This window comes from Acanthisitta chloris, unplaced genomic scaffold (genome assembly GCF_000695815.1).
Source record: "Acanthisitta chloris isolate BGI_N310 unplaced genomic scaffold, ASM69581v1 scaffold15289, whole genome shotgun sequence".
Lineage (NCBI taxonomy): Eukaryota > Metazoa > Chordata > Aves > Passeriformes > Acanthisittidae > Acanthisitta > Acanthisitta chloris.
Window position 1 is genome coordinate 25,889 of NW_008692114.1, and position 17,871 is coordinate 43,759.

The 17,871-nt window shown below is 41.4% G+C and overlaps 1 protein-coding gene across 1 annotated transcript in view; it reads right to left on the minus strand.

The window, feature by feature from the left end:
- Positions 1-16,861, minus strand: part of PER3 (period circadian clock 3) — an 18,399-nt gene extending 1,538 nt beyond the window's left edge. Inside the window, exons 1-19 of the mRNA XM_009082523.1 lie at positions 16,711-16,861; positions 16,014-16,129; positions 14,965-15,166; positions 13,933-13,981; positions 12,092-12,234; positions 11,649-11,727; positions 10,844-10,950; positions 10,439-10,595; positions 9,419-9,524; positions 8,913-9,038; positions 8,427-8,553; positions 6,867-7,011; positions 6,106-6,233; positions 5,461-5,607; positions 4,572-4,823; positions 3,154-3,890; positions 1,895-2,048; positions 1,180-1,300; positions 425-575 (exon numbers count right to left, since the gene is read on the minus strand). Coding sequence (XP_009080771.1) covers positions 425-575; positions 1,180-1,300; positions 1,895-2,048; positions 3,154-3,890; positions 4,572-4,823; positions 5,461-5,607; positions 6,106-6,233; positions 6,867-7,011; positions 8,427-8,553; positions 8,913-9,038; positions 9,419-9,524; positions 10,439-10,595; positions 10,844-10,950; positions 11,649-11,727; positions 12,092-12,234; positions 13,933-13,981; positions 14,965-15,166; positions 16,014-16,129; positions 16,711-16,828 — 3,165 coding nt within the window. The 5' untranslated portion in view covers positions 16,829-16,861. The remainder of the gene's footprint in view (positions 1-424; positions 576-1,179; positions 1,301-1,894; positions 2,049-3,153; positions 3,891-4,571; positions 4,824-5,460; positions 5,608-6,105; positions 6,234-6,866; positions 7,012-8,426; positions 8,554-8,912; positions 9,039-9,418; positions 9,525-10,438; positions 10,596-10,843; positions 10,951-11,648; positions 11,728-12,091; positions 12,235-13,932; positions 13,982-14,964; positions 15,167-16,013; positions 16,130-16,710) is intronic.
- Between the last annotated feature and the right edge of the window lie 1,010 nt (positions 16,862-17,871).

Genomic DNA, 17,871 nt, shown 5'->3' on the forward strand with positions numbered 1-17,871 from the left:
AGAAGGAGGAAGGAGGGACATCTGGAGTGATGGTGTTTGTCTTCCCAAGGAACCGTTATGCGTGATGGGCCCTGCTCTCCTGGAGATGCTGAACACCTCCTGTCTGTGGGAAGCAGTGAATTAATTCCTTGTTTTGTTTTGCTTGTGTGTGCAGCTTTTGCTTTCTCTATTAAACTGTCTTTATCTCAACCCATGAGTTTTTGTAGCTTTTACCCTTCTGATTCTCTCCCCCATCCCGTTGGTGGGGCAGTGAGTGAGTGGCTGTTGGTTCTTGGCTGATGCTGGGGGTAAACCACGACACTATTGTAGTACTCCAGCCCAATTCCTGCTTACACTGACATCTGTGACCCCAGCACTGTGGGGTAAGATGGCCCTGGTTAGCCCAGGCAGGAAGGAGCTGCAGAGTCTTCTCAGCCCTGCTCACCTGGGTGCTGATCTGCAGCGGAACCGTCTGGGTCCTTATCCATGTATGCACCTCTGCGAGCTCCTCCTTTTGCCCATCCGTAAACCAAGGCTGCTGCTTCTGCATGACTGCCAACTTCTCCAGGTCCTGCTTTAACACCTCCTCTTTAATCCTGCAGGTACAGACACTGTGAACACAGCTGTACTATATGAAACAAGGCCAGCACTGACTATACTCACACTGTGAGTCTCTTCACCAGTATCTATGGCTGAAGCCTAGACAGCATCAGCTACTGAAGCAGAACTGTACGTCCTTTGTACCTTATTTGCTTTTTGCTACTGCCTTCAACACTGGTTTGTTTGTTGTTGCTTTTGTTGTGAGTTTTTGGGTGTTTGATGTGGGGTGGTTTTAATTTTGTTGTATGGCTTTGTGTGCCTTTTTTAAAAAAATGTGAAATCTTGTTACAAATTATATGTAAGTTAATTGTAGGCAACTTGCAAATAACCTGCATTTTTACCCTTTTATGCATTCAAAGTACAGGACAATAACAAATACATTTCATCCAAAAGGTTATATGTTACCTCATTTTAACTGATGGAGAAATGGGGAAAAAGTAGATAAATGTAAATAACCAGGGCCTAAGTTGCAGAAAAGTAGACCAGTACACCTTCTTGGAGTTTCATTGGTATGCATGCTATTTCCATGGTCTCATTTTAATTCTACAGTTCTATGCACAATTCCAAACTACATGTCAGAAATTGTTGATGTTTTCCAACCTGTTTGGCATTTGGTAATTCATTAGAACTCGCTCAGGTGTGTGATCCATCATCACCCAGGCTGACTCATGTTTCAATTTATAAGCTGTCCCTTTTTCTTCTGCTTCCTGATTCCTCTCTTCTTTGGAAGTTTCAGAAGAGTAATTACTGGCAAAATACTTGCTGCTTTTCCCACTACCTGCTGAGAATGACCATGAAAAATCCTAGTAATTCAGCACAAAAAGTAAAACACCACCAGTGTATTCTTGCAACTTAGTTCTGTAATGCATACACAGGTACTCCCAGACGATTGCTCAAGCAACTACTACATATCGAGAGGTCAAAGATAAAGTACATTCTGTTAAGTTATTAAACATCTTCAAAGCTCTGTTCACTCTTCTGAAAATTAACTGGCTCAACTTCTCTGCTTCTGAGAGGTCCTGCTCTAGGCAGATTTACCTTCACTCAAGTAAAATGCCAGTATCTAATGCAGAGAAAAGTGGTAATGAGCAAAATGAGTGACTTCCAGGTTAAAGAAACAGCACCTCAGATTCACATTTGCAGCTACAGTGACTGAAACAAACTTGGCTTCAAACACTGAAAGCTGGAGAAAAGTAAAGGCTACAGGTCCTCTTAAAGGTATTTCCCATTCCCACTACATTGTCATGAATTAAATGTTAGAAAGTCATCTAGCACCAAACATCTAGATCTTGAACTTCCCTACCTGGGCCATGACCAGAAGCTTCATTGAAGCTAGAGTCCAAATAATCAGATAAAGTTGATCCACTGCCTGATACAGCTGAACCTGTACCCGACTGGGAGTCCTTGTACAGTGAATGGTCAGGAAATTCACGAGAAGCATTGTTACTGCTATCTTCTGGATCATTGTCCTGGAGACAAAAAGCAAAACCAGCACACCCGTGGAAGTTACATTTAAGTTTGCAAAAGGCAATTCATGCATTTACTGAATTTGTCACACGTTGATTAAGTTCTCATTCACATGAGTTCAACAGGTTTGGAGTTTATAGTTCTGAAAATGAATGGTGGTCTAGAACTCTGACAACACTTCATGGGTGAAAATCAACAAGCATCTGGACTCCAGTTTACTGTTTCCTGTTTTCCTTCCCCACTTTGTCAAGATACTGTACTGTTGCATAAAGTTAACATTTTTCCACTGGTAAGAGAGAAGGAGTCAGTTCCCTTCACATCCTGTTGGATGGCATGAAGCAGCCACACACATTAAGCAATGGTGCACTATAGGGAGAACGAGAGAGTCTTCCCCTGATCCACTATGCGAAGCAACTGCTTCAGCAGCTACAGGTTCACCAACTCCCCTTTCAGGACCCTACCCTGCAGTTTCAGCTGATCCAGCCTTTCCAGCCCAACCTGGATTCAGGAGCCAACATTTTTTTCCTTGCCTGCAGAGCTCAGATTCCTGCCTCTGAGTTTACCGCGGAAGCTGGAGAGGCCTTTTCTATGCCCATGTATGGAAACCGACCCACACGGATCCCTGTTCTTCGTTCATTAGCTGCATCCCTGGGAGACAGAGGGAGTAATTAGAAGTGTATCTTCCCTTTGTTTTGGTTCTCCAGAGACTGTGGGACTGGTTGAAAAAGGATGCAAATTGCGCAGCACTAACCAAGTTCCACATGCATAAAAGCCCCAAACCCAAAATTCTAGCTGAGAGTTCAACTGAAGAGGCTGCTGACAAAATACTGACCAGAAGCAGCTTGTGGCAGCCTAGACCAGCTCTCACATTTCTGGCATTTGTTAAGAGCCACACACTGTACTGTTACAAGTTCCCATGGGTGCAAGTATAAACAGCTTTCTCCTCCTCCTGTGCTATTTGTGTCCTGCAGCCTACATAGCACAGCCAACAGAAAAAGCAGCTAACAAAATCTGTGTCCCTGAAACACAGATCATCATCACTGGTTTTGGTGACAGAACACTGTGAAAGTCAGTTTGTCTTCTACATTAAAAACTCGTGTTACTTACACATTTCGCTTCTGCGTGTGGTTTAACAGCAGCACTAATGGAAAGCTCCATAGGTTTCGGTAGCTCTTCTTGAAGCAAATTCAGCTGAAGTGGGGAGCTGCTCCGTGAGCTGCTCAGCAGCAGAGCCTGCTCACTCTGGCCTCCTTGCTGGCTCTCCATGACTGTGTGTGAAGAGGCTGGAAAGGGCTGATTCACAGAGTGGGGTGCTACTGGTGATGGAGCAGAAGGAGAAGGGGCTGGAGGTAGTGTAGTGCATGGATATGAAGAGAAGGGATAAACAAACTGAGGGCTAGGAAGAAAGACATTTTGAGGCATCTGAGCATACATGGGGAAACTCTGAAAAAATACAGCCATAAATGTGCCTATGTCGAGGGGATAAAGGGCTGGGCATGACTGTGCTTTGCAGTGTAGCTGTGACGATGACATGAACTCGGGTTGTAATGGGTGAAGGGTGAGCTCTTCTCCTGCAGAAGAGGCTGGAAAACCAGACAGTGGATCCAAATAGACAGGAAATCCCATAGGAAGATGGACATTCAGACTGGAGGAGCTCAGACAGGACACTTCTGAGGGAGAGAACAACTGATTCTGAGTTTTTCTCTTCTCACACGGAAGACTACTTCTATTTTTACTAGAAGAGTGGATATCTGAGGACTGTCTCTGAGGTTTCTGGTGCTTGAATTTTCCACGTTTGCCTTTTTTACAGTTAGCTGGGCTCATCTGCTTTGAAGGGGAATCTCCTAAGGAGGAGAAACAAAAATAGACACATTCACTGAAATGACAAACTTAGGGAAAAAGAAAAAAACAACGCCACAAAACCCCACAAAGATAAAAACACCAAGACAACTGAGTGTGGCTTATTCGGAGAGCTGACTTTCCTCTGGATAATTCTTCCATAAACTTGGTGATGGATTTGCTAACCTATCTACAGTATTTCCCTTCATGTCATCAATTTTCTTATCCATCTCTTTGGCTTATCCCAATCAGATCTTTTATATTCTTTCAAGGGAAGGCAATAAACTAACTACCTGAGATTTGCAGGCTTTATTGCAATAATTATCTGCTTTGTGAAAAGTCTGAAGAGCTCAGACAGACACCAAGATACCATGACAGAGAACAAGATCCTAGATGGAGTAGACCTTCCATGCAGCCAATGCTGCAGTCAAAGCCCAGCAGTTCAAAGGAAGCATTCTGTTTACAGCCACAGCGGGACAGTCACTAAATCACACAAAGGAGAACCAGACTCCATTGTTCGGTTGGATTTTGTAAGTCACAGATAATCACAGAATCACGGAATATTCAGAGCTGGAAGGGACCCACGAGGATCAAATCCAACTCCCGGCCTTGCACACAACATCCCCAAGAATCACACCATGTGCCTATCATCTAACAGGTCTTTATTTCTCAAAGCCGCTGCCTACCTTGGCCACAGGAATGTCTGTTGTTAATTCTGCTTCCTTGCTGAAGGTAAGTCCTAAATGGAGAGAGCAAGATCCTCTGTCGGAACTTGTCAACGTAGTTCTGCTCCTCCTTTTGAGTGTGGGCTGATAACGTCTCTTTTGTTAGCCCAACTGGCTTTACGTCTTCAGGCAACATCCCAAGACTCTGAGCATTCACAGGAGGCAGCTCAATTTGTTCGCTTCCAACTGCAGCATCCTCCATTGTAGTCACTTCTTTGAAGAGGGAAGAAAATAAATCACTCTTTGTTCTGGCCTTCTGGTGTCAACTCCCACAACACCCAGAGGGTTACACCGAAAACAATCTCACCTGAGCTAGCAAGCAGATACAGGCTGCAGAGGCAGGGGGAGGAAACACCCTTTGCACTCAAATACAGTTACACTAACATCAACTGAGTAAATGACTTTGCATGGTCTGGAAAACTAAAAATTCACTTTTCAGTTACAGAGACACTTCTTTCTTGGTATTTTCTTAGTACGAGAGCAGCTAAATACTCCTTTTTATGCTTCTTTCTGCACTAATGTGAAGTAGCACTGGCCCATTAGCCATTTTTCTTTTAATTCTCAGGGGCAAAAAGCACACTGTTGTGTTTGCGATAAATGCGACGAACTTCAAGGGGAAAGGAAATAGCACAGCGTGTTAAAACTGTTTAACTAAAATACTCTCAAAGCTTCCAGTTTCAAGTTTTCTTCACAGTGTCCCAAGAAGTACCTTAAAAACATTTCAGAATTCACATTCATGAGAAAGTATCTTAAATGGACAAAGCTTTCTCAGAGTGTACTGCAGCCTGGAAAGGTGTGTGCATTTAATAGTCAATAAGCCAAGTCAGTGTTTCGTGAGTGTGAGCAGTACCTGACTCAGGGTGTGGGACGTGCACTATAGTGCTGCTGTAACTGCACTGGCTGGTGACAGACACCACACTTGGAGCCTTGTTAGACAGGGTCAGGTCTGGCAGAGGAGCTCCCACCGTGCCTGCAGCTGTCTCATCTTTCAGTGTCTCTTCCAGACCAGCAGATATTGGAGTGTGGGACAGTGTAGCAGTACCTATTGGCAAATGACAAAGTGTCTACATGGACTTTCATTCCAAGCACTATGCTCCCAATTCATCAAGTCTGACTGGTTCAGAAATAACCAGTAACTATGCATACAACTATGCAACTAAACAAGACAGTCTTATATACGCTAAACATCCATATGCCAGTGCAATGTCAGCATATACTACACAAGGCAAAAAATGAGCAAACAACGGAAGGTTCACTTAGCAACAACAAGTAATAGTTCTTTGGAGCACTGTACATTCAAAGACTTAATATTGTAGCTTCTGCTTAACTGTGAGATCTAGGCAAGGTAAGCAAATATTTACCATGTAACTAAAATATTGTTAGCATGACAATAATTTTAAAAGTGGATATAAACTCTGGAACACACAACAGTGACATATCAAAATTAAATCAGTTGTTGCAGGTGTATTACAATTGTCAGTATACTTTGTCTTACCTTCCAATGCCTTGACTACCTGCTGACTTTGCTGGACCTGCTTGTCATCTTCTGAAGATGATGATGATGCATTTGCAGAAGATTTACATTTTCTTTTCAATGCTGGAATACTGCAGCTCTCTAGATATCTGAAATGAAAGCATATCACAGGAAGCTCTCCCTACTTTGTGCTTTTTTTCTCCATTTGGAGATACAAACATTTGAACAATCCAAACTGGAGATCCAGAGGCTGTTAACTAGTTTTTTTAACTCCTGTAGGAAGTTCAGGACACGTATCTGCTTTCCAAGGAGTATTTTTTTAAAAAAATCTATCACTCTTTAAAAAAAAAAAAGAAAGAAAGAAAGAAAAAAGAAAAAGATTACATTATCCACTGGGTTAAAAAATACCAATGTTTTATAAACTGCATCAACTTTCAGTTTTATACAGATGTTCTCAGAGCATGCAACAAGAAGACACTGACATATTATGCCCATCAGAATTCACTTAAATTCCCATTGCACCCATGGTGAAATTAGAAGTAGACAAACCAACAAATACCTGCAAACAGACTATATATCCTAAATTCTTCACTACTGTGTGATTGAGATTAGGCAATCCATCCCAAAGCTCAGTCAGAGGCAGAATGCTTTACAAACAACCCCACATTTCTCTCACAACTTGAACCCCAGACAGTTTAAGGCCGAAGCAAACTCCTTGGATATCTACCTTCCACCAATTAAACTTCAACTTATAGCACTAAAAGTATTTCATAGTTTATTACCTGATGATATTATCAACACAATTGATCTGCTGATAGGAAGGAACATGCTGAATCTTCTTTGGATCATCATAAAACATGTTGCCTGGTTCTTCTGTGCTATCACTTCTCAATGTGGGGAGAAAACAGGAAGCAGAGTGCCTCTTCCCTAGAAGAGAGGAAACCTTCAAAGACTCCTCTAAAAGGCATCTAAACACTGCCCTCAACAAAACACAGACATATATACACGGATATAGAAGGACATATAACCTATGACAGCACAGCTCTCATTACTGACTCATTCTGCATTTTCATCTCAAGTCATGTTACGAGGCAGGGGAAAGAGAAGGGGAAAGAGAAGGGGAAAGAGAAGGGGAAAGAGAAGGGGAAAGAGAAGGGGAAAGAGAAGGGGAAAGAGAAGGGGAAAGAGAAGGGGAAAGAGAAGGGGAAAGAGAAGGGGAAAGAGAAGGGGAAAGAGAAGGGGAAAGAGAAGGGGAAAGAGAAGGGGAAAGAGAAGGGGAAAGAGAAGGGGAAAGAGAAGGGGAAAGAGAAGGGGAAAGAGAAGGGGAAAGAGAAGGGGAAAGAGAAGGGGAAAGAGAAGGGGAAAGAGAAGGGGAAAGAGAAGGGGAAAGAGAAGGGGAAAGAGAAGGGGAAAGAGAAGGGGAAAGAGAAGGGGAAAGAGAAGGGGAAAGAGAAGGGGAAAGAGAAGGGGAAAGAGAAGGGGAAAGAGAAGGGGAAAGAGAAGGGGAAAGAGAAGGGGAAAGAGAAGGGGAAAGAGAAGGGGAAAGAGAAGGGGAAAGAGAAGAGAAGGGGAAAGAAAGTATGCCTGAAAAAAGCCAAACATCCCCCCCATCACCTTAAACATCCACTCAGAACTAGTAAACACAAAGAAAACAGCATATAAAACCCCCTGCATTTAAACTGTAAACAAAGCTGCAATTAATATTACTTCTTTCAAGTCATCACAGAATCCAACCTGTTATTTAACAGCAATTCACAGCTTTTCATATCATGGCTACACTGGTCAGAGTCCTATCAACACTGATAGTGCAGTCCTCTAGGAGCACACCAGCACAGCGAGTATCATGGTGCAAAATGTTTTAATTCAGATTTCTATGGCATCTCAGGAAGCATCCAGGTTTCTCCATATATTTGCAGTAACTGCAAATAATATGCATTAGCATAATATTACACACAGAGGAACTGAACCCCTCCTTCAGTGGGAAGTGGGGCAGTATTGTCCAGCCTGTGGACTGTAACTAAGGGACACTCCCACAGTACTTGCTACAAGCACGTACACTTTCACTCCAAAATGTCAATATAAATTAAAAAGTAAGAGTCTCCTCCTCTGCATCTCAAGCAGCAGTTAGAAAGTTATTGCATCTGCTGAGGGTATTTTTTTGGGGTGAGTCTGGGCTTTTTTTTTCCTTGGGTTTTGATTTTTTTAAAACAAAACAAACCACTTCCCTTGCTTAAGCCATGCTAAAAATGCTACCTGAAGTTCTTCAGCATAACACCAGAACTGGCAGCTACAGATCTAGAGGAGTTCATGTTACCTTAGGGATCATAACCACACTGACTTACCCTCTAGCACTCCTGAGCTCACAGCCTGTTCACTTCCATCCTGGGGCCTGCTCCTGGACGCGATGTACAGCTGCTGCCCCAGATTCTTTATTCGGTTGACATCGGCACAAACTTGTTGCAGTGTCTTCTTGAGAGATGTGAAAAACATGAAGTCAGAATAAAATGAACACAAATGCCCATAGGAGTTGGCTTGGGTGCTTGTATTCTTCAGGTTGAAAGGCAGTAGACTGTCAGCCTAAGCCAACATCTACTGGTGTTTTAAAATTTATTTAATCCAATTATTATGGTTAATTTAAGTAAATTAACTATGATAAACTCAAACAGCCTCAGCATTTGAATGTTGAATGACCAATTTAGCTGGAACATAGCTGTATCTTCCCATTTCAGTAAAATTCATGATGAGAAGTGCTTATGTACGCAGTAAACATTTTCATTTTTAAAACTATTTTTACTACTCTGCAGGCAGTTGCACATTTATACACTTACTGGTTCCTGTACTTCCTCTGCACAATTGCCATTGGAATCACTTGAAGATGCTATGCTGATATAGTGCTCCTGAGAGCCACTGCTTCCAAGGCTTCCATAACCACTGGAAACATTGCTGTGAACTGGCTGTGTAAAGGGAAAAACAGTAACTAAAAAAAAAATTCCTCTTAAGATAACAAAATGAAGGAAACAACAGAGTCTGCAACACAGAACTTCAAGTAAACAAAGAAAATCAAGTGAAAAGTCAGTATCTGTCTGGACTCTGCCACTTGCTTGGGAGAAATTCTCTACCTTGCTTCAAACTGTTTTCATGATGCAGACCTGTCTTTCAACATAAAGACTTGGCAAAAATGTCAAACAAAGTACTTTTTTCTAATCAGGTGGGCCTGTCTCCATTTAGAAATTTCCTTTCAGACCTTTTGAAAGATCATCCCCAAAGCAGCCCATTAAGCAGACTCAAGTTTCTTTAGCCAGCTAGTGTTCTGAAACTCTTTCGTCTTCTTTACCTGCAGAAGCAGTTTGTAAATTTGTCCTTGCAATTCTTTTATCTCTTTCTCCACACTGCTCATCTCTTTACTTCTTGCAGCAAAAACATCCTCATTCAGAGGGCTTCTGGAGAGAGCCAACAATATTTCACTATTAATTTTAATTTGATCTGAGAAGGTAGCTATAAACAGCACAGATTATTTTATTATCATTATTTTAGTTTGACTACTTCACTGAATCAACACAAAGGAATGTCATCTGTCCCAACAGCTGCTCTGCTGGGGTGGTAGGGCAGGGCTAGGAGAGCAGGGAAGCTCCAAGGAAGTCAATGAACCAGCAGAGATAGGAGTTAAGGTTGACAAGCATCTACCCCTTTGTCTCCTTCACTCAGAAGACAAATTCACACCCCATAAAATCTTGAATAAAAGATCACTTTGAAATGTCAGAAGGCCATCCCAAAAAGCCATTTCCTATAAAAGAAATCAGATAAGAAGGCAGTCAGTCATATTTTCAAATCTCTTGGAAACTAAGGAGACACATCTGAAAATGTAACCTGCAGATTCAATACTAACTGCACTGTTAAATGGGATTACCTTGGTAAATATTTAGATTCTGTATCAAGTGAATGTTCCAGAAGTAAACAAGCCAGCAGATCAACTAATTGGGTTTTTTTGGGTGATCCAATCAGGAATGAAATTCAAGTAATTGGTCAAGTGACCCACTTTTCATGTTGCTTTTTAGCTTTCACTTGTCTCAAACTGGTATTTTGATTTAGACATGTCCAGTGTCAAAGTACTTGGACATCAACCACAGGCAAAATATGCTTAAAAACCAGTTCACTTTGCCTTTGATTTCAACTTAACCAATTTATTTTCATACTTAATAAACAAGACTAATGATGTTCTGAAGGAATGGGCTGAAGACGGATGCTAGGTAGATGTCACACCTTCAAGAGCAACATTACATCTCTAGTTCTGTCCTTTGACTCTTTTGTTTTGTAGAATAAGCTCTTCAATAGATGAATTGTACAACTGACTTACGTCCGGACTTTGTGTCGGCCGATGATGAACACTACCTTCCTGCTCCAAGGATTCACAAAACTGGACCAGCTGGTATCCAGTGTGACATAATCCCCATTTTGAGTACAAAATCTAATAGGCAAATGTTCAAAAGGGGGTTGGCCAGCAAATTTCAGAACTGAAAATAAGACCAAAATCAAGAAACAAAATTTAATTTACATTATGACACAGTAGTGCAAGCACAAACACTAATGACTGAGGTCCCTAAAACCTTGGGACTGGATTTGCTTCGATCTCAAACTGACTGCATTAATTAATTTATTAATTAATTTTTGTCTAGACTGCAGATCAGTCACATGCCAAGCCATGTGATAAGGAAAGAACTGTAAAACCAACAGAAACTCCCCTAAGAGCAGTGGTACTTACTTTTCCGGTGAATAGTAATCATCAAAGGACGATCTTCTGGGTGCAAATACATCAGCATGGATGTTCCAATTAAATCTTGAGGTAGGTAACCCAACAAAGGTACTGCTCTGAAACCCAAACACATTATAACAGATTGTAGTAGAGTTTTGAGTACTTACATCCTTAACCCTTTGCTTGTCAGTGAAGTGCCCATGCATGATGTACAATGCAATCAACTAAAGCTACAGAACATTTTCCAACCCATCTAATAATCCTCTGCTGCAATACAGACATATAAATACCCACGACAAACCTTTCCGTGCCTGGAGTTCTAACAGATGTTCACATTTGCAGATAGTTTTGTACTTGTCTACATGCAACGTAGGGAAAAAAAGGGATCTTGAAGTCATATGCAAAATGTCAGTAAGAAATCCAAAAGGCATGCTGCAAGGTGTATTGGAAAAACACTCTTGTGGCTTTGCAGGAGACAGCTTTTCAGTCTAGCCAAATTTATTCGAGCCAGCTCAGTCCAGCTGTATCACCACTCTGACCCCCAGAGCTTTGTACAATGCATGTTTCCCACTCTTTGTGCCACCACAGCTCCACACAGCCCTGTGGGTCTGTTTAATACACGTCTTAAGCCAACAAAGGAAATTGCATCTGTGCAGTGCAGTGTGTTTTCCATGAGTGGACCAACACAAAACTGTTTTAATTAACCACTGCCTATTGCACAGTTCAGACACTTTATCTGCACCTCCAGTTGCTTAAGGATTTTTTCCTACTTCTCCATATATTCTTCACAAGTCTTAAGACTCAAATCTCTCACCTGTCATCTATGTCCAGAAAAACACATCCAGGGGTGTGAGTGGTGGTGAAGATTCTTTTATCCATAGGAATTCGAGGAGCTAATAGAAACAAAATATGCACTAAGACAGAAAACTTAGGCATTACTTTTGCTCATGTCAGAGATTTACTAGCTCCTGAACTTCTTAGTTGTTCACTGTTTTCTGACCACTAACTCATAGAAACATTACAGCTTTTTAGGTGCTACAGACTTCTCTCACAAATAAATATAGTGCGGACAGGTAAAATGCTTTGGGCCTGGCCAAGGCAGCATAGATGCTCTGAATTTCCATGCATTCACACAGAAATTGCAAGTTACACAGGTGAGACTCCCCAAGCACAAGCTCTAAAAAAAGGCAGCAGACTTTCATACATTGCAGTTTTCTATTGGCTTGGGGTTTTTCCCACTGGATTCTCCTGACTTGCCTTCATATCCAGAGTGAATTTTCTCAGCCAAAGCCAAGCAGCAGGATTCTGCATCCATATGGACAGAAGTACACACATGGACCAAGTACGGGGTGATTCGGAACGGGTAACAGTGTGTTTCTTGTTCTTGATCTCTACCACCCCTGAGGAAAAGCAAATGGGATTAATGCACTGGGTTTGAGACTCACATACTTTGCACCAGTGCTGAGAGCCCTGCAAGGAGAAGGTATGCTGAGCACACAGACCCAGATAATCAGGTCCTACACACACTCCCTTACGATTAAAAGTCAACACATTTAGCAGTACTGACGTCTCTCCCTTCAAATCAAGTAGGCATTTTGCCTCCAATAGTTGCATTCGAAGGCTGCCTAGAAATACTCTTATTCTCACTGTTAAAGACTACCTTCCAATTCTCAGCCCAAACGTAGTCATGAGAACCATTCATTTGGCCTGTGCTCTCCTTTAGGTTAAACAGTTCTTTTTCTGCTTGATGTTTATTCTGTAGTATTTTTAGGGAAAAAAATTGTGTCTCAGGTTTTCTGTCACTGACCTAGGTAAGTAAGACTCCTCCAGCCTCAGTTCACAGTTGTTCTTTGACAGCCCTCCATGAGAATCTGTGTTCCTAGAAGATGTGTGAACAGCAGCAGCACACAAGCATTTGAGATGAAATCTTAACCATGGCTTTGCAGCAGCTGCATTAGCAATTGCCTGTTTCTACTGTAAGTGTTTTTTCACCTGTTGCAGCTGAGTATCTTACTCAGCTATGACAGAAAGAATTGAGGTAAAGTTTTGGACATTATCACTTAACACTAAGAGTTACTTTCTTACTACACACTTAATTTTGAAAAATGTTCCTAGAGAGAAGCTATTTTCATAAAAACTACTTCTGACACTTCTGCCTTTAGAAAAAGAAAAGATACAAATGGAAATTGGATGTAGCAGAAGTTTAACTCACAAAACCCCCACATTTTCTTACTTTAGCCTAGTGTGTGCTTGTGAAAAAATATTTTTACTCATGAAGTCAACACGATCAAAAAATCTGTTCTGTAAAGGAAGGAGAGACAGATGTTGTAGGAGAACATGAAGAAAACCTACTGCAAAATGTTTATGTATTCTACACACTGTTTTCCCAACTTCACATTGCTATCTGTCCTGCTATATTTATTCCAGCTGCCCTTACACAATTCAAGAAACAAAGGTGATTTTAGAGCTCAGGTTTTTCAAACACATATGAATGAATAAACGATCAACTGAAAGATGGAGTAAGTATTGTATCTGCTAAGAAGCTAACAGTTCTTGCTGAAGTCAAGAGATCACCTTAGTCTGGAATAGAACTGCACTGAAGACCAAAGGCCAATCTCAATTTCTTTTCTTATTTTAGATTAGTCAGGTACAAAGCAACAAACTGTACCCATAACGATAAGCACTACCTCAGGAGTCAGGTCTCGCACTGGGACTCAGGTGACTGAGTTTCTGTCAATGCCTCTGTCACAAATTCTCAATCTTACTCTCAATCTGCCTCTACTCTCAAAGAGTAAATGGGGAAGTAGCAATTTTTTCATAAGATCATCCCTCTGCTGCATAACATTACTGAAGGAAACTGAGAGGTCCAAAAGAAACATGTATGACCGGTTTTACTTCTGTTCCCATGCAAGTTTACGCATCACACTGGGAAAACTATTCAAAATGTCCTACTGGATGCCAATACTAAACACCGTAAGGCCATTTTGTAATAGAGTTTCATGAGCTCCCACTGGTCAGCTGTAACAATAGAACAGTTTCTGCCCAGTATTGTACCTTTGCCAGGCTTCACAAAAATAAAACTAAAATAATGTACTTGCCTGATCCTGCAGAAAAAGGATTTCACCTGGGCATATTCATACAGAGAAGCTAATGAGAAGAACATATTGAAAGTATCAGTTAATATCCTTAAAAAGGTTACACCTATCAGAACTATTTTGAATTCTGAATTCTCCAGACTTTCTGAGCAAGACTGAAGTCTCACAACCTACTCTTTCACTAACTACTAAATTAAGTGCTCAGCAGTCTGCTCTCACCTCAAATGTTATCTCTCTTCTCCAGCACACTCACCCTTAGAGAAATGGCTGATCTGGAACTAAATTCAGAGAAGATGTGTATGATCTAAAAAAAACCCCAATCCTTTCTTCAGTGCATCACTATGACAAGGAAAGGTGGCAATTCCTGGCTTTATAAGCCATATACCAAACACCACATATGGCCAAGAAAACAACAATTCCATTGGGGTGCACTGCTCTGCTGGGTAGGCACATGACTAGCTTTTGAGTTACAGGATCCCTGGCATGGTAGCATTCACAATCTCCAGTGTCTCACATCCTCTGAGAGCAAAAACTTCGGACTTAGATCTGATTCCAGAACAGCCCCATGTCTAGGTGAGCAAAAGACACAGCCCTGGCATGCAAGCTACATTTGAATTGCTTACAAATAACATAGGACTGAAAAGTCACAGTTCAGGTACATCCAGCATTAAATAGCAAGTCACCTTAAAACTTGGGTTTGGTGAGCTCGGTTCACAGCGGGCAGTGAGTGGACCATAACGGCAAAGCACCTAAGCAACCTTAAGGTGTTTCTTTTTAAAAAACAGCAGTATTTGGAACTAATAAAACGGTGCACCAAATAATGAAACATCTGCCTTTTACTCACCCCAAGTAAGTGCTAAGCCTCTTGGAGGCTAGCCAGGACTAGCCCACAGCCACTCCAATTCCCAGAGTGGAAAGGGAACAAATGCTGCTGATGTATATTGCTAGTATAAGCATTTAAAATAAACTATTCTATCCTCATTCTGAAAAGACAGAAATACTCATAGAGTATTTAAGAGCATTGCTAAGTCCCACCTGTTTGAGTTTCCATGTTCCAAAGCGGCAGGTGAGACTGATCAGTGTGTGTGTAGAACACACTCACATCCTGAGGGAGAAGCAGCTCTACAAACCGGGAGGAGTCCAACACTTTCTTCTTACAGTTTAGAATAGATGCTGCCTGCTCAGAAATATGCACTATGCGTCCAGAAAGCAAAGAAAACACAGCCACAAATGTGTCCTGGAAAACAAATGTTAAAGGCAGCTGTCCCTCAAATCATGGTAGTAATGTCCTGAGAGTAAAAAGCAAATCAACCCCAAACAACTACACATCACGACCTAAGACTGAGGTTAAAAAACGTGTTCAGTTAGCACCCAGTTAAAGTAGTGTGTGAGCTACTATACTCTCCAATGCTATAGTGGCATAGTTGAGATTCACAAATGCTAGCGGAACTGCAGCATCAAAACTGACACAGATATTTGTCCAGGATGACTGCTTATCACTCCACACACTCCTCCTCAAGTTTCAGAGGATTAACCACAATTCCACATACAAAAATATTCTGAGCTTTTCAACTAACAAGCATTTGCAACATTTCTGATAGAGCATCTGACAGTAATGAATTTCAAGAAACACTCTTCTCTTTGAAGCTGAGCCAGAGAGAATGACATATATTGCACAGTGAGAAAAAAAAAATCCAGAGTACAAACAAACAAAAAGTCCCTCGCAACTACCAAATTGACTGGTCTTGAAAGCTTTCTGCAGTCTCAAGAGATTACTAGGCTGCGAATGAATTCTCAAAGAGCTACTTGTAGCTCCTGGCACAACCCCCCCCCCCCCAAAAAAAAAAAAAAAAGCCAAAAAAGAAGGAATAAAAATGAGTATTTTTTTCACTCACTATTGTTGGGTACTCTGACACAGGACAGGTGAGAAATATTCCAGCTGTCTTAGAAACTTTAAAGGTCTGTCTGCCTAAAACTTAAAGGCCTTTCAATTTTACACATTCTATTTCCACAAACTGTTAGGAGATTAAATAGAGAGTGAAAACAGCAAGTGAGGAACTCCTTGAATGTGCCCGAATTCTTACAGTGTTTTTTGGAGTGTGTTCAGATGCAACTGCCACCAACTCTTCTATGCTATATGTCACCACATCTGTCTGAAATACTCTTCTGTCATTCAGAGCCCGGAAAAAGTCATTGTTTGCTAATTGAAGGAAAAAAAAACAAATAAAACAGAAAGAAGAAAACAAGTCAGTAAGGAGACTACTTTGAAAGTATTTCTTACAGTTCTTGTACTTTTGTCATCTTTTTGGTGAAGCCCAAGGTGAGATGAGAAAGGTCTGTGTAGTGACAGAGGGAAAAGGAAAACTGATTATACTATTGGAGTGACCTAGTTATGTTACAGAAAACATGCATGAGGAAGTAGAAAGGACAGAACACAATGGCAGAGGAACAATTTTAGCTACACAGTTCTGTTGGAAAACACACACTACCCAATAGTTTTTCAAAGTGGGATCAGAATGCTGTGTTTTCAATATACACAGAAAGGTACTAGTAGGCAGCTTTCAGCTATGGGGCTTGAGAAAAGACCAGCAGTGGATGGGAATTTCAATAGAAAAGATAACATGATTATTTACCAAAAAACTCAACAATAAAAATCACAGTGCTTCAGGAAGTCAGCTGTTTTCAGGATAACTGGAATGCACTATTTTGTTTTAATGCCCTTTGTTGCCAGACATATATTCAAGCCAAGCTGCTCTTCTTCCAAATTTTCTCCACACATACCTTGGACTTGCTGGACACACTGCAAGGCATAGTTCAGAGCACTGATGGTACTGGGCTTGCTGGAACTCCTTTTCTCTTCAGGCAAACACCTTTTCATTTCTTGGATCATCATCATCATATCTCTGTGAGACTGGCTCCAACTCAGTTGCTCACTGTTAAAACAGAGGTTAAACTTCACCAGGCACTTCTGGTATATAAGATTTTTTTTTTTCAATCACCCAATTAACATTATTTGCTAAATTGACATATTTTTTTCTATCACCCAATTAACATTATTTGCTAAATTGACATTTTATGGGATTGGCCACAGAGTCACGCAACATCCAGAAATGCCCCAATGCTCACTCGCTACATTTCCTGTTGTATCTTTCTCGCTTCTTTGCTACTTAAGCTTTTCTCCTCTCCCTTCCTCCTTTCCAACTCCAACATGTCATGGAGGGCAAACTCACACCAAAACCACTCTGCCTGCTAAGATGCTTAGCAACTAAAAATAAGGTGATGCTTACTCTAGATTTTCCAAATCTCACTGGTGTTAAATCATGAATACATGCTGACTCTTCATCTCTCTAAGTTCTTCCAGCCTTGAAGTCTGCATCTGATTATAAGCACCTCAGGGAACCATGAGGACCTTGAACCCATCCTCTACCTGGATGCAAAGATTTCATCCCTCAAGTGACTTCAGAGGCTTTATTCTTTTGAAGTGTTGGCTTCAACGGCTGCAGAATTATTAGCAGGCAAAAATCCCCCTTTTCTTACATTTCCTTATTTCACTGACAAATGAGCGGTCAATATCCTCAAACTGGAGAGTCTAAACCTACAAAAGGGATAGGAACGCCCTTATTTTTAACCCCTTTTGTCCATCTGACGTTTATTATTAGCATCATACTCTTACGCTACAGATCACTGTGCAAGTTCAAGTGTTGTACGTCGACTTCACGTGCCACTTCCATGCGCATAACTGACAGCCCTCGAGCTTTTATTAAAACTGGAGAATAAACTAGCACCGCACTCAATTTCCGAACTTCTAGAAGGTGTGAACGCGGCGGCTCCTGCGCCGGTGCTGCCGAGCGCAGCCTCCAGACGAGGTGCACACAGCAGCCACCCAAGGGTGTCCGACGTGCGCGACTCAGTGCCCGGCTCAGTGCCCGGCTCAGTGCTCAG